The 17,169-nt window shown below is 39.0% G+C and overlaps 1 protein-coding gene across 1 annotated transcript; it reads right to left on the bottom strand.

Moving 5' to 3' along the window:
• Positions 1-7,368: 7,368 nt before the first annotated feature.
• Positions 7,369-16,550, bottom strand: anxa4 (annexin A4). Its single transcript, XM_038733149.1, has 13 exons — positions 16,402-16,550; positions 14,981-15,030; positions 13,675-13,762; positions 12,893-12,987; positions 11,865-11,978; positions 11,161-11,251; positions 10,239-10,318; positions 9,835-9,891; positions 9,665-9,758; positions 9,332-9,427; positions 8,244-8,302; positions 7,953-8,075; positions 7,369-7,620 (listed from the first exon to the last, which is right to left on the bottom strand). Exons 2-13 carry the CDS (start codon positions 14,987-14,989, stop codon positions 7,564-7,566), a joined length of 963 nt encoding a protein of 320 aa, XP_038589077.1. The 5' UTR covers positions 14,990-15,030; positions 16,402-16,550; the 3' UTR covers positions 7,369-7,563.
• Between the last annotated feature and the right edge of the window lie 619 nt (positions 16,551-17,169).

The raw sequence follows: 17,169 nt of genomic DNA on the forward strand, positions 1-17,169 counted from the left end.
AAACTCTCTAAAAACCCACTGAGCACTACCTGCCCAGCAGCAAACAGGTTAACATGGTGGAGCATTTAGCAACTAAAGAGCCAGATATTTCCTCAAGTCTCCTCTACCTCAAGTGTTAGAGGAGACCCAGAACCCTGACCACAAACATGACTCCTAATGAATGCTAATGTTGCTCCGTGTCTGCTGAATGTGTAAATGAGCAACTGTTACATCAACATAAATGGTGACAATATGCAATGTTGCAAAGTGCAAAGTGTTATGTTTAAAGTTTTTTTCAACTTTCCCACGTGACCAGTTAATGAGTCAAATTGTGAAATAATCTAATGCTAATGTTTTAAACTCAGCTAATCAGCATAAATTGTTATTTCATCCTGCTACTACTAGCCTACTACACTTTTTATTTCACATTGCCATCTTTCCAAATGACAGTTATATTTTACAATGAAGCTAAAGCTTTGTCTGTCTGTTTGCTCATTTGGACTAAAGCGACAGCAAATCCCATAAAATTGAACGTATTTGACGAGGGTTTGAACTTCCATGTCTGAGATTTCTTCACCAATACAACCCTAAAAATTCAACAGCAAAATCTCTCTTCAGAAGCCATGAAATCCATTACTCTTGATAATCCACAGGACTCAACAGTTGTAATTAGGACTATTTATTTGATTGAAAGTAGTTCTAAAGAAACTGTCGGCAGCAATGTCTCAAAACCTGGGCAAATATAACCGAAACTGTCTGCATGGCACCAGCTGACTGATGTGAGAAAATGTGTTTTACATTGAAGCAGCGTTGTCGACTGTGAGTCATGCCAGTCAGTCTTTCACATGCATTTTGAATGAAGATAAAACTATGTACAGACTTCAGATCAGTGTGTGTGCTTCACACTGATGGTTTCCATGACCACATTTGTCTACTGTCAGGCATTGTCTTTGAATATCTGTGTGTCACAGCAGCTGTCATGGGGTTTTGAACAAATCTTTCATACTCTTGCTGTTTGCAAGTAGCTGGAACAATATTTGTATTCCAGTTTGTTACACTGTGCACTTTTGAGCTTTGAATTTCATTGTATTTTAATTCACAGCAGCAGCTTTGGCCTTCCCATATGAGTTTTTTTTCCTGGAGTCTATTCCATATTAATGGGTATGTTATCAGTAGGTCTGTGCCCGTCAGTCAGTCCAGAACGGCCCTCCAGGGGCTGACTCTTACTCTAACCTTGGAACAGCTCACATAATGTCTCTCTCTCATACTCTCTCTCTCTCTCTCGCAATCACCAGTTCATCTTTTCAATTTCTTTTTTCCTTCACCTGTGGAAAAGTGAATTTTCTGGCTGTGCCTGTAGCTTCCAATTGGGACTATTTAAAACATGACTGACATCTTGAAGGTAGGGTCAAATATGCACTAAATATTGAACACGTTGCCATTCAAGTTATGAGAACTGAATATGAGTTTCTGGATTGCAATCAGTATCTGTAGAAGATGGAGACAATGGCAAACGATCATTATTCTACAAATAAGGGTGGGATCTAAGTCGCTAACAAGAACTCATTTGCATAGAAAGCTCTGACAGCTTCAGCAGTAATTGCTGTCAAAAGATTTTGCATCACCAATCTCCATGGATTTTAAATGCCCATCTGTCATCTCAGTTTTCTTTGCACAGGGAACTCTCCACCTATCACTGATCTGTTACTGTATTATGCATATTTCTGCGTAATATCTCAGTAGTCAAATATGATTACTGTGTGTTTGTCTGTGTAAATTATGAACTAAATTGTAGCTGCCACAGGCATGCACACCTCAAATGTTGTCCTCAGACATATTTTTTGTATTAACTCAAGATGTTTGCGTATGTTGTATATGATTTATTTCCCCTTTATTTATTCTGGAGAAAAATATGTTGTTAAAAAAGGTTTTCATGTTTTTGTTTTTGTTTTAAAACATACTAAACTAAAAGAGCACAGAAATAGGCCAACTAAGGGTAAATATTACGTGCTTGTTATAAATTACCTTAAACCCACTCAAGGACATATGATCAGATTAAAGTATTGAGGAGGAACACTGAATATAAGGAAGCATATGGGATGGACCACATTTCAAGAGACATAATACAATCCATTTCTTGCTTTAGACACAGCTCATCAACTATTATAGTACACATACAATATATACAATTTATTATAATAATACCAATTTTCATCAAAAGCTCAACTTGGCCCCTAATGACGTCTGATTTCTCTCTGGATTATACTGTATGTGTGCTGTTAGAGAGATGTGGCACACAGTAGATCTTTGAAGCTCAATCAAACCTAACTCTGAAAAGGAGGAAGAAATTCAGAGTTGATGAGATGGCAACTCTCTGTCCTATTTATGATGGCATTACTTATATTTTACACCTGTACATTCACACCACTGAAGCCTGATAGAATATGAGTTTTGAAAGGGTTAGGGTTTTTTTGTGGAATTTTAGATGTTTAAATATCAGTTTTTATAAGCACTAACATGAGTAAGGTGTCTTTTGAAGTGAATCTGAAACAAGGGTGTAATATCAGTTTAGCTTAATACTGATATTACTTAAAGTTCCAGAACAGCTGTCTGTGTGAAAAATAAGCTTTGCAACTTAACTGTTGAGCCAAAATAGAGCAAAGAGAGCAACTGTGGAGTGCTAGATTCACATCATCCACTGGGATTCATGAAGTTTAATATTTTATTTTATTTCTGTAGGCGCTAAGCTATTTTGAAATATGGTCTAGGATGCCAGAGGACCCAAATGCATTCTAACATAGGCAGAACTGGTGCAGAACAATACTGTATTAACAAATTCAGTGAACATCAGGATTATGGGGATGATGAGGCAGGCAAAGGTCAAAACCAGAGAATGCAGTGCAAACAGGCAAACACAGATTCGACAAGGAGCAAAAAAGTTCGAAGAAAACAGGTAAGGCAGACAGACGCAGGGTGCCCAAGACATGATGCACATAGTAACATAACAGGATAATCTGTCAGAAAGGGAGTGGAAAAGGGTTGGTTTAGTACTGCAGGGCTGATGAGGGAGAGTGGGAACAGGTGAGCAGTGGAAGGTTAGGTAGCTGCAGGGCTGATAAGAGAAGTGGGAACAGGTGTGTACATGGGGGGACAGTCAGGTGATGTGGAAAGGAGGGAGTGCATCTGGTGGACAGATGGAAGTGACAATGAAAGTGGCTGAAGTGAAGGAACAGACTGGTATAGAACAGAGGATGATATCTATCTATCTATATATATTTATACATATCTCCAAAGTAAATTAGACTCACTCAAGGTTTTGCAGCCTTGCACTCAATTTTTGATCAGAAATTCAAAAGTGGTGAACACAAATTGGACAGGATGAATTACTTATGAACTGCAGGACATTAATGCAGTTGTTGGCAAACACTAAGCCTGCTGAAATGATCAAGGAGATCTGTAAGTTCTCACATTGCTTCAATGTCCTTAACAGGTCTAGTTGATATGCAGAAAACGCTTCTCTCCTCCAAACTATTTAATCAGTAAATTCAGCGGTGCCACTGCACTCTGACCAAGTTGGATATAATTTCATTCCTGCCATCATGCAGTAACAGTCATCCAATCATCGCTAATGAAACATTATGTGCAAATTCAAAACGTCTGCTGTGAAAAAGGCCTGCACCAATGATAATCAATCTCTTCAGTAAAACCTCTCTGGTCAGGAGCAGCTCTTTCCTCCTCTATGGCTTTCTATATCGTTCTGCTATTCACCTGAGGCTGATTTGACGCCATTCAGTCAGAGCTTAAAACCTTGAACATAACACAACATGGACTTAGGCTTACCTTAAAGACACATATTCACTTGGCTCTACATATGTTTACACTGCTTATCATCCTCAGAATGTTTTTCAAGTTATGTTGCCCTAGGTTCATCCATTATTACATTCGCCTTTGTTGTTGCTGCTGTTGTCTGAAGGTTAACAGCTGCTTTTCAATGTCTTTGAGTTTCAGTGTGTGCTTCCCCTGCAGCCAGCAGCAGCCAGTGCTTTACTGCAAGAAGTAGTAGTTTACTGAGTCTGGATTTTGGCCTTTATTCATGATTGAAACAATTTAATGTGAAAAAAGAGATTTATCTTTTTATGTAATTTCTTAAAATCTAGCAGGCAGTGTGGTGGCTCCCTCTACCCCATTTTGTCCAGTGATCTTGTGGACTGCTGGGGCACCACTGCAGGCTTCAACAGACTCTCCTAACCTCTCCTTGTCCTCTGCTGTCCCCAGTGACCGGAACAAAGGCCCGTCCTCTGTCTGATGTTATCTTCCCGGTTGTTCTCTGTCTCCCATGGGCTCTGCCCCCTGCACAACGCCTTTATGTATGGTTTTTATACTGTAGACCCTGCCACATATTTTACCACCTGAGTTTTCTCTTTGTGATCACATTTCATACACCATCCCAGTAACCCCCCACTGTCTTGACTTTGTGATAAATTTAATATTTTTTTTAAGCATCAAAGAGAAACTTGTTTGCTTTGAGAAGATACTTTCGTACAGTCTTTGTGCTAAGCTATGCTAAGCTAAGCTTCATATTGAACAAACATATCAATCTTCTCCTTTAACTCCCGGCATCTACAGTATGTTTTCACACTATCTTGTGTTGAACGCATTTGAACAAAGTGTTAACCTTAGTCCTTGTAAACAATGGCTTATCTAAAAGCTGATTTTAAGCCATATAGACATGACGCCGGGTAATACTTCAGTATTATTATTTACTCCCTCTGCGAGTTCTTTATATATATATATATATATATATATATATATATATATATATATATATATAACGTCTTGATCCAGAGTTCTCATATACACTCAGTGGTCACTTTATTAGGTACACCTGTAAAATCTAACGTAACCAGCTTAAACAGCTCAGCCATAAATCCTACCTTTGCAAATGTTAAATTTTGATTGAGAGGTGTCTCTAATGTTTTGTCCCTTTAGAAACATGAGGGAGGACAAATATAGAACATTTCACACTCAACACAATGCAGCCCAGTACAACACCACTACTAACTCAACATGCTGTTTAATCAACCTCTCAGAAAGTTGTTATTTATACAGGCTGTGAAGGAAGAATATGTGGACGAGCTATTCTAGTTGAATGCATTAGATCACTGTACTGATGTAATAAAGTGCCCAGGGAGTATATGATAAATAACAAAAATCATGCTGGCACATAAATCTTACAAGGCTTTCTTCATCAGACCTTGAAAGAGGGACATTTTTATTTGACTTTATTATGTCTGTTCTGTATTCAATAAATGTTTTTTTCACTCTAAAAACAACCGGATTAGCAGCTCTGTTAAGCACAATGATGATGTGAGATAAATGCTTACACATTTTAGTTTAGAGTGCTAACGTTTGCTAATAAGTACCAAACATGAACATTTGATATTTAACTCACAAATGTCAACCTCACAGTGGTGCAATAGGAAAAGGCAGGGGATCACCAAAGTCAGTAGGATTCATCCTCTGGGAACCATAAACGTCTGTATAAAATGTCATTTTAATCAATACAGTACATACAGTCATTACAATACAGTCTGGACCAAAGTGGTAGACCACCCAACATCCATACATGCACACATCCATCCCTAGAACACAAAAAATCTATTTGACTTTTTTCATACCAAGTCCTTGTTGTCATGTAGCCTATTAACTTTGTTTACATTGGCATATATTTACTATATAACACACAGCTTTGTTAATTCTGCATCACATTTCCACCTCAAAGTAACAACTGTTACAACACAGTGTGTGGTAGCTGTAACCGTTTCTTTTTCCTGATGTTAATGATCTTCCGTTATGTCTCAGTTTACCTCTTACATATATTAGAAACCAGAGGGTATAGTGCATTAGGACGTGTTGTCTGCTGTTTCCACAGATGCATATTTCTGTTGCCATGGCAAAATTTGCAATATTGTGAACATTCACCTATTTCAGATTATTAGCCTATTTATAAAGCTGTGAGAATGGAGAAACGGTCCCCCTTTGTGACCTTATATTCTGTAAAGGCTATTCCTATAGCCTATACAGAATATGTGTTGAGTGTTGTGGTTCTTGTTTTCCTGTACCCACTTTGTCTCACTTGTTTATCTGCTAGGACTTACATTAGTCAAGGAAATGTAATGGCCTGTGGAACAAAAGAAAACTTGTATCTGTTTTTTGTAAACAAAGGAGCACAGTTCAAATGAAGAGGCAAGGGGATGTCCCTGATCAGTAAGAATGCTTTTTCATGAAAATCAAATCTTCCTTCTCTAATGAACAGACTTCATGCCATTAATCTAAATAAATGAAGGTGCATGTGAAAGGGATTTACGCTATACACAATAAAGCAGAGGCAATCCTTTAAAAAAATACTATTTTCCTTTTATAATGTCAAACATGCACAACGGCAACTATATTTGCTGCACGTAAGGAAATTCAGACAAAATCCTCACGCAAAACAAATGTACCACTGAAACAATGTTTTAAAAATCAACACCTAAGCCTGCCTGAGGCCCGGATCAATTTCACAGTTGCCTTGAAAACCTCTGAACTCAATGAAAATACAAAATTAAGCTTTCACTAGATGGCCACAGAGGGTGGCAACCCCTCAGAGAACGACATAAACGGATGTTTATAAAAGTCGTTCAGCGCTTTAATATGGCAAACAATCGATCTGATGAGGGTTTAGTAAGGATTCAGAGTGAGTGGAGTGTTTTTCTGTAAAGCCTGAAGTGGTTCCTTCTAAAAGTCTGTATACAGCACACGTCAGGTTCAATAGAGAGGAATCAAGCGTATGGTTTCCAAGGGCAGTGGAAGAGCATGTTATACGTCACGAGTTTAACTGAGAAACAAAATTGTAGATGACTCATATGCTGCCATTTAATGGAAAACATTACTCTGAGTGCTGTGCTCCTCACAAAAATAAAAGACTCCCAGCTGCTTCAGAAAAACTTTATGGAGTCATTTTGGCTCCACCTAGTGGTCACCTTGAGCACAACTACTGCACATCATTTCCCAGGCCTTATTGCTCTGAGATGGAGCTGTAAGTTTGTATGAGCTACGGGACATCCTCTTTAACTTGATTAGAGCACACTTTACTGCTTCCCAAATCACGCTAGCAGCCTGCTAATGTAATTGAGTCAAATGATGAAGGGCTGACTCAACAAATGAGGAATGTCCACCAATTAAACAAATGGACTTGAAGGACTGGACAGTGATGAAGATGTTGCACTGTAACAAGACAGGGAGCTGGAGGCCAATAACATTCATTCAGAAGCATCTCTCTCTCTCTCTCTTACTAATACTGCTAATTAATCCTTAGCACAAGATCAATAACAAAAACACAGACATGTGTAAAAGGTCACTGGTCTTTGGTTTAATTGGTATTACAGTATAAACAGTAAACAAGGCACTGCGGCCAATCAGTGAAATGTCATAGGCCATGGACAAAGAAAAGGTAAGATATAGTAAGTCAGCAATGGCAGAGAATAGGCACATAATGTTGTCTGCAGAATAAAGAGAGCTGGATGTTGTTCTGAAATTTTTTTTTTACTCGCCCCCACACAGTTCCAGCAGGATTTTGCGGTAGTCACCAGAAGTGTCTCCCTGCGCAGTAAGAGAAAGAACAGTGAGACTTCAGAGGACCAGTGTAGGGGAATAACTGCCATCAGTTTCATGAAGCCAAACTGATGAACAAACAATGTGATACTGTTACTCAGATTCTAAGACCTTTGAAAAAGCAGACAATATTACTCATGATATGACTTTTAACTAAATCAAATGAAATGAAAGCTGTGATAAACTGAAGTCTCAATACAGTTTAAAGTTACATTAAGGCATTACATAAAGTCAGAATTATTATTACAATATCACAGGTGATGTATTGTAAAGCTTTTGCTGACTGCAGTATTCCCCGCCCCTAGGTTTTAGTGCCTCACCTTGATGAAGGAGTGGAGAGTCTTGCCATACATCTTCAGGAACTGCGCCTTAATGTCCAGCATGTCAATCTCTGCCCTGGCAACCATTATTCTGATGAGGACAGTATCTGTAGTACCCAGCCCCTGATAAGAGAGAGAAACTCTATTTATACTGTTACTTTACCACATAAAGTGTGAATTATGTGAACTGAGCAATTGAAAAACCTGATATATACATTCATACCAACAATTGTATGTGTAGTGACTCCAAATTACAGAATAGCAGCCCCATCACAAGCATGAAATATTTACCTTCATTGATTTGTACAATCTCTCCGCAAAGAATGCTTGCTTGTTCCTTATGCATTTCACTGTAACCAAAAACAAATCCCAGCAGATAAGGTGCAATACTTTCACATCACAAATACAATCAATTCAGGGTTTTAAGCTGCTATCTAGACACCAAAGAGATGCTTTTTTTAATAAAGGGAACACACCACCAAGAACAGCAAAAATGACTGCAGAGTTGAATCAACACCCCTTTGATGCTTCACAACATTTGTGTTTATTTCCTGGTTGTTGTACTGGATTGTATTAGACTGAATAGGTGTTTTAATTATTTGGGCCACTATACAAGAGCTTCAACGACCATGTGGACCATTTCCCTTCCTAATTTGTCGAGATTTCTGTGACACCTTTTGTTCCACGCAGTCACTGCAGTGTGTTTCTGCACTAAACCTCCCACAAGCCACTTGGGCCCAATCACAATCTCCACCATAAAGCCTAAACCCTGAACCCTCACAGACTTAGTTTACAACACTTTGGAAGTGCTTAAGTGAGAGAGGCTGCGAGGTCCCGAAATATAATATAAATATATTATTATTATTATTATGGCACAACATCGCAATTTGCAACATATCATGTTACATTGATTATGCCAACTGATTGGGTTTGGGACTATTTAGTTGACATTTTTCACTTTCTTCACAGCCGAGGTACTGAAGGGGCCAACTGTCTGATTTGGATGTATTCCAGAGTAAATTGTTTATTAGAAAATTACTAATTTAATTAAAGTCACAATGTTAGGAACGGTGGGTAATTCCCTCGGTCAATGTCTATGAGATGAGGACTTACAGAAAGTGTGCAATTGGGGCTCAAATACTCTATGACAAAGCCCTCATACATTGTGACACAATTTGACAGTGGGACAGACCTAAGCCCTCACGGACTTAAAGGGAACGCACCTCACAGTCCCTGAGTCCATAAGTGTGAATACTGGGATTCAGCCTTAAACTCGTTCTAGCTTTTTCTTTGCCTGTGCTCATTTGAAATTGGGGTTGAATCTTAATAAACTGGCAGTAGGTATCTATTTGAACGAACATGTTGGAGCAGATACAGACCTATGGCCAGGAAGACGTCCTCCAGAGAGCCAGACATCTCCCTCTTAATGCTTTCCTCGATGTCTCTTCCAGAAATCTTCTGATACTCCTCGAACACTAAAAGAAGAAAACAATACTTCTCACACTGATTTTTCATTATCAAACTCATAACAACATAAATGAAGATGAAAGGGCTTCAACAAAATCCTTAAACTACCACTAAAGTAAAGTCTATTACATGACTTTTGAAGCCAATTTAAAAAGTACATTCATATGACACACAACACCAATAAACAGAAGGATATTTAGCCTGAATACATTAACAGGATGTTCGTGTATATGCTGTATGAGTACCTCGCAGTAGATGGTTTTGGTTCCTCACACAAAGCACTGTGAGGAATTTAACCTCGTCAGTGCCCCATCGAGCCTCACCAGCCTCATAGATTTCCTATAATCACAAACATTTCAGAACTGGGAGTCATCATTGAAACACATACTTTCATCTAAAGAACCTGAATTCTTGCCTTGGCATCCTGAACGGCCTGCGCCTCGTCCACTTTGTTGCTTTCATCCCGTCCAGCCTGCAATGGAGAAGACACTGCAGCTTAGGATTGCACAACTTTGGAGACATAAAAAGAGAAAAGATAAAATGATGATGATGCAGAAGTGACTATTGCTTCCTCTTCCCTAAGCAAACAGAGGTTCCTAGTGACATTTTACAAGTAATATTGTGTGTCCAAAAGAATTTCAAAATACTTTCATTAAACTGAAATGTTGAAGTTTCCCCAGGAAGATACAAGGAAGTGACTATTTATACTCACTACACTTTGTAGTATACAATCTATTTGTATATAATCTATAACAATGTGTAATTAAAAGATTCACATTGGCCCAAACAAGTACAGGTTTTAGGCTAATGTGTGCTCACCGTGAGTAAAGAGACCAAAACCCTCTGAAACATTCCAGATGTGTCTCCACACACAGCATCTTCCAAACTTTTGTCATATTCTGCCATGAAAAACATAAAGAAATTCAAATATATAGCATGTAATTTAATGCTGCCACCACATAGTATTTGACTATGGCTACATACAATGAAGTTTAAATGGCTGCGCTGTTAGCAAACAGTTACTTGTGTTTCTGGCCACCAGATGAATATAAGGTGTGACCAATATTCACAGTCGTTTTTGGCTCTCACAAACTCCTGAGAAAGATATCTTTCTTTGAAACCAAAACAATGAGCTCAAAGAGGATGAAAAGCTGAGTAGAGTTGCAGATTTGTTGATAATCTGCGATTTATGCACTATGAGCCAACTTCTTTTGCATAAAACGGTCTTGTGATTCAGTGTAAAAATCACAAATACTAATTACTGCAGGTTTAAGGAGTTTGAGCCATACTCTTTGCGAGATTAGACAAAATAATGAGGTTTGGAAAGGAAAATATTTACATTTGAATACAGTTTCATTAATATTCATCATGTTGTGATCTAAATTCACTATGCTGGTATAATTGGTACAAAATATAAGTGATACCACAAAGCACAACACCATAAAAATGTATTTATATGCATTGGAAAACAAACTTTTAAAATACTTGCCAACGTCTGTCATTGCAACCACAGAAGAACAAATAAGCAAACAATAAACTGCCAAAGCAGCTTTTATGAATAATTTATGCCATCCATTGTATCTCTGATAATGGAGATCATTGCTTTGCCAAACAAAGAACAGAGTCTTAGTCACTGATACACAATATCGGATATCATATACAACCCGGAGGCACCAACAGACACACTGAGACATACCATGACCTGATGTCAGAAATTCTATTCTAGAAGTGACTCCCTTACTTTGCTTGTAGACGGCATTGATGGCTTTTATTTCATCGTTCGACCTTGAAGCGAGAATATCAATGAGACAAGCCTCCTCCGTTCCAGCCCCCTGTGGTGAATGGATATGTTTTCAAAACAAGGTATGTCAAGGTAAGTCACGAGGAGGGTGTGATGCTTTTCACTGAACACATGAGATGAGGTTATGAACTACAGGAAACGTAGCTTAAAGATTGGCAATATTCTATGTTGTTATTCTCAACAACAGCAATTCCATAAAAAAAAAAATCAACAATGTGTTAGTCCCTCTCTTAGCACTTTCCAGCTTCCCCAACCTGTCTGTGGCCCCAAGTCCATTCATTCCTACATGTAGACTTGTCACGATAAAAAAAACCCAACAAAAACACATATAATTCCCTAAAACAGATTGCATTGTAATTTTAAGCAAACATTACTCAAACAGGAGTAAAGTGTGTATTTGTTGGGGACTATTTTCAGCCGCAGATTAATTCACATTTGATGCACTGATGAGAATTCATGGCAGCAGTTTTGGCGACACTGGAGCTCTGTGGGACTGAGGGTTATGATAAATCAGACCTTGGACAATACACAGACATTACTTGTTAGAGGATTATTTCAGTGATGGTTTTCTTTTCATGGGATTTGCTGACAACAAGAAAAATATGGACTAGACTTTAGTAGAGGTAAGTAAGAAAAACTGTGACCTTCATTGCAGTATACAGCTCATAGGCATCATACACAGGTGCCAGCATCAGCAGACCTAGAACAACACTCCTGAAGTGGCCACTCAGCTCTGAGGACAGATCATCAGCCAGGTCCTGCAGGAGGACGGAAACAGATGGATTAACGGGAAAACAGCCCACCAGTCATTCCAATACTTCAATCATTTTGTCAAGAAAGGGACTTTGCAACGGAAGCTGATTATCTTTGACAGTGGAATAAGTAAATACTGACTTTATGTTCGAGTTTTGTGGCTGCCAGCATGGACATGAGACACGACATCACACATTCCTGCAGCAGGACTTGTGCCTCCGCTAGAGGGTGTGGTTTCTGGACACAGTTTTGTGAACAGAGGAGCGGTTTCACATTGGCCTGTGTGACCACATGCGGGCGTCACCATATGCAGCGTGACTCACTCTTTCTGGCTGCGAGGATTCCACTCACAATCTTTGCTTTTTCCCCCTCTGCAGCGCCCATCGCTGGAGCTTTCAGATAACTTTATCGACATTTTACTGTGCACTGCGCAGTGGGCTGGTTACTATCTTATTATGTCAATACTGTTAACATGCCAGACTTCCCTTTTAGTTACTATATTGAGCCACATCAGTGGGAAACATGCGTCTGTGGGCATTTCTTTTTTATAGGAGGTGAACATTTACCTTTTCTACTGATTACAAGTCCCTCTTTGTCCTGGTCTTTGTTTACAGGTGGTATTAGTTTCTGCTTTACAGTTAATGGTTAACTTGTACATTATCAGCACTATGTTAGCACAGCAAAACCCCACCCTACGAGAAGAGATGATGAGAGAGTACACAATGGAATAAAGGCTAAGAGATGACACAACCCCAGCTGCTGCCGATAGTCTCCATCAAGGCTGCTTTTCAAATTCTTCTGGTACGCTGTCATTTCTCTGCTTCCTCTGCTTCATGCATGTTGGTTTATTTTTATTTATGTATTTTTTTCACAAATAGACTTTGTCTACTGCCATTTGAGTACAGCTCTGTCCTCTCACCTTCCCCACTATCTGTTTGTAGGCCTCTTTGATGCGCTGCCTCTGGGCGATCGTACGATGTGCAAGGATCTTGATGATAGTTGCCTCATCAGTGCCTGCAAGAAAGAATATAATACAAAATCTTCTAAACTTAACCAATATCAATCTCAAATATCTAAAATTGTATGGATTCCTATTCTTGGAACTCAATTTCAGAGCCATGGTTCGGCCCAAATCTTTAGGACCTAGAATCAGGCAGCAGCACTGTAACCCTGGAGATGATCCTAACACACACCGCTGTTTGTTGGCATTGACACAGAAACCAGCTATTTGCAAAGGAGCTAAAACTAGAGTCAGGGGAAGATGATTATGCTTGCAACCCCTAACAGCTTCAACATTCCACATGATTAATGTGCGGATTGTGAAAAGCGAGTGTCTGTTAGGATGGACCTCTTTGAGTTGTACATACCTGCCAACATGGTGTGCAACCCATAATGAGATTAGCGTACTGCTACTTCCAGCATGAGCAAAGTCCAGATTCATTTTTCCTCTATTACAGGAGGGGAGAGGAAGCTTTACAACACAATGTGTAGATGTGAAGTATAAGGATGCACTCAGCAGAACAACACGGGCAGTGAGCAACACTGAATTTAGCTCTCCAACTCTCCTGGAGAGGAGGAGAGAGGTCTGAGAAAGTTATAATTACATTTTCCCTCCATGGGGGCCTAGTCTTAATGACACAGTGAAATATATCTTTGGCTAATGGCTAACGGTTTCTGGAGGACAGTGGCTGGATCACTCACCAGCTCCCTTTGTGGCATTTCTAAGCGTCTGGACATCTGCCTCTGGGTCAAAACCAGCTGCCTCAGTCACTGTGCCACGGTTTCCAATCTGGTCATAAATGACACAATTACAACCATTAATCTATTAAACAGAAATAAAATTAGCGAACACAAGGCTTACAGTCCACTCCAGTGGTGGGATGTAACTAAGTACATTTACTCAAGCACAAATGTTAGGTACTTGTATTTTACTTTAGCATTTTCTTTTCATACCACTTTTATTTCACACTATATTTGTCTGACAGCTGTAGTCACTTTACAAATTAAGAACTTTACATACAAAGAGCTTATAAATGATGTTCTTATTAAAACCACCTTTTTAATCATTTATATGCCATATATATACACATTTATAAAAATAAGGTTGGACTATTGGGTGGACAAAACAAGAATTGTGAAGGTGTCACTGGGTAATTGTGATGACATATTTCACTATTTTCGATTAATGGAGAAAATAATCAACGGATTAATCCAGAATGAAAATAATCATTAGCTGCAGTCAAACAGTTAAAAATAAGCTCCACCTCAACAACAAAAACAGTAAAATCCTGCTATTAATACTTTAAGTATATGTTCAATGTAATGGAAGCCAATCGTGTGTTTACAAAAGCTTGATGTAGAAATTTGAAACACAGGGGACACGGAGAACGGACTGTGAAAATGAACAATTTGCATTCCATAGATTCTGGATTTTTAAATAAGTAGGAAAGACACAATGTGCTTTTAAGAATTTAAGTAGTCTACTGAAGTTTTTTTTGTCAAAAAACACATCAGGCAAGCTTTTTTTTTTATATAAATAACATATATAATGCAAGTTTGCCACACTGCACAGTTATTAATCTATTCATGCGTCAGAAAGAGACCTTTTTATCATTTCAAAATGTGGGACAAAGTTTAAGAACTGTGAAATCTCCTTTCGAGAGAAGAATCCTTTCCACAACTCGGACTGAGCAATTTTATAATAATAGCAAAAATAAAGGCTGAACTACTAAAAATTACATTGAACTGCAAGGTGGTATCATGACTAACATCCTAAAAACAATATTGATTAAAGTTTCATACTACAATATTTGTTTTGTATAGAATAAGTCATGGGTCGCAGCAACAATTGTGATAAAAGATAAAAAGCCTTTATATTGCAGCCCACCCTACTCAAATCCTAGCACAACAAAACAGCAGAGTCTCTTCTAGTGATGCAAATAAATGTACATTTACTGTTGCCTCTTCACTGTGCACAGGTGGAACAACAGCTGAGGGACAGACTTACCGCTGCCATTGTAGGAAGAGTAAGGATTTCCAAAATGGAGGTCCAGAAAGCTACAAAAGAAAGAAATACGCTAGTTTGTCAGTTGCATAAGGACGTGTTTATAACACAAATACAAGAAAGTAACTGCAGCGCCACGTTAATGGGAAGTAAACGGTTTCAGTTTTGAGTGCTATAGTCATTGACCTCTGATCAATATTGTATGCAGTTCATCATCAGGGAGAGGCTTTCCGTCACACACATTTGGTCAGGGCCTCTCTTGTGTCACACGCCTGTGCTGGCATCCCAGGGGCTAATCTCATTAAGCTAGTGTTTGTTTGGACACACCTGTAATTACTCCACTTAGAGTAAGGGCTGTGGTGGTTTTCCATTCCAGCAGGGATCAACTTACCCACTGACGTAGTCATCATATATCTGTCTAAATCCATTTAGTTAAAACTATTTAGTTTACAAGCCTCAGTGCTGCATAATGTGTGTGTCCACAGCCCAGATGTTTGTATATTGACAAGATTTCCCTCCTTCCTCCTTCCCCACAAACAGGACCCCTGTCCTGGGATCTGACAGTGGAGACATTTACTAATCGCACATAGTGGTCTGAACTGTGTGTGCAGGTGAACAGCCGCACCTGAGTGGTTTGTGATGTAAAGTGCAGGTGACTCCTAGACACACCTCTCTCACAGACACACACTTTGCACCAGGTGATAATGCAGGGGTAAGCAATGTTGGCAAAACAAGCAAGCCAACTACAAGTATCCAACTAAAAAAACCCGACCCCCTCAGCCCTCCCTCATGTGCAGTGAGAAAATATAACAAAAAAATATTCTGAAGTAAATTGCCTTGCCCGCCTTTAAGCACAGCAGTACCAACACAGTGTAGGCAAATTCACATTTGCATAAATGTGTATATTGTGTATTTCAGGGCTCATTTGTGGTGATTTATACAAACCTGTCAAACGCATATCTTGGATACTTTTACTACAAACTGTTTTCTTGTTAGTGGCATTATTCAATATATTCAGCTTTTTTCTTGGAGAGCAAGTGACTGGATCACAAACCTATAACGTCATCAGCGAGGCTCCTGGATCTTGAGCAACAATAGAAAAAGGGTTTTCCTCTGTACGGTGAAATTAAAAAACCGAGAAAAAAAACTTTACACTACAATTATGTTTCCAAAGTTATTATTGCAACTGAGATGTATTCCCTAAAGCCGTACACATCATAATGTTCAGGACAGCTTCATTTATTTAACAAAATGCAAATGAAAGTGATTCAGGAAGAAGAGCACTTGGCTGGCAGACAGCGAACTTAGCATGAAGTTAGTGGGCACACCCTGCAGACCAACCGCCCCAGTATGAGCTCTACCCGAGCTAATCAAATACCACACCTCGTAAAACGTGACTAACCGAACTCTGAATTTCACCTTACCTGTCCTGAAGACAATTCACTCAGCGTGAAGCCCGACAAGAGGGTATAGTGCAGCAGCGTACCAGGAAACTAAAACCTATTAACTGACAGCTGCTCTCATGTCCCACCTCCATCCACGGTCCCACCTACCGGCCTGCCAGCAATTTAGGCCTATACTCAGTATGCGCGCTAGAGCGCGCACGCGAGCTGCATTCACGAAAAATTGGCAGAACTGCAGTAAAGGCAAAACATCCCAAATATTGTAGCCTACTTTTTACTTCATTACAATTATCTGAAAATTTGTTATAAATTAAACTACCCAACAGTACGGTGAGTACAGATGGATATTCCCAGCATTCTTATAAAGTGTCAATTACAACCAGAGAGGGAGGTATTTTTATGACAGACATAAAAGAAAGAGTGTAATAAAGATGTTTGCAGCAGTTTGGCCTTACACAATTGGAAATAAGTTACAGTACTGTGCAAAGTATGAAATAGCTATTAATTGAATGTTCCTTTAATTCATTATCTTAACAAAGTCGGGTCTCAGAGGTTTGGCATATTGCACGCACTTTTCCCGGTGTAGAAATCTCCATTGTCACATCTAGCCAATTGTTAATAGTAGGTCCAGCGGACAACAACCATCGCTTAGTAAGAGTCCTTTTCCTTGCTATAGTAGGCTATACCCATTATGTAAACCCAAATTATCAGTAGGCTCCCTTTTGATTCCAGGGAGATTCAGCCCATATATATGGTTTGTAAATCAAATGATATTTGTGTTTTAAAGAC

This window comes from Micropterus salmoides, unplaced genomic scaffold (assembly GCF_014851395.1).
Source record: "Micropterus salmoides isolate LMB-PRFRI ecotype aquatic unplaced genomic scaffold, ASM1485139v1 Ms_hic_scaffold_20, whole genome shotgun sequence".
In the NCBI taxonomy this organism is placed as follows: domain Eukaryota; kingdom Metazoa; phylum Chordata; class Actinopteri; order Centrarchiformes; family Centrarchidae; genus Micropterus; species Micropterus salmoides.

Bases quoted from the DNA above. Each gene is read 5' to 3' on its own strand.
- anxa4 (XM_038733149.1), bottom strand. The intron at 11,979-12,892 runs GTGAGAGGACAG...GTCCTCCTGCAG, and splicing joins ACAAACAGATAGTGGGGAAG to GACCTGGCTGATGATCTGTC. The intron at 9,759-9,834 runs GCAAGAATTCAG...TTGTGATTATAG, and splicing joins AGGCCGTTCAGGATGCCAAG to GAAATCTATGAGGCTGGTGA.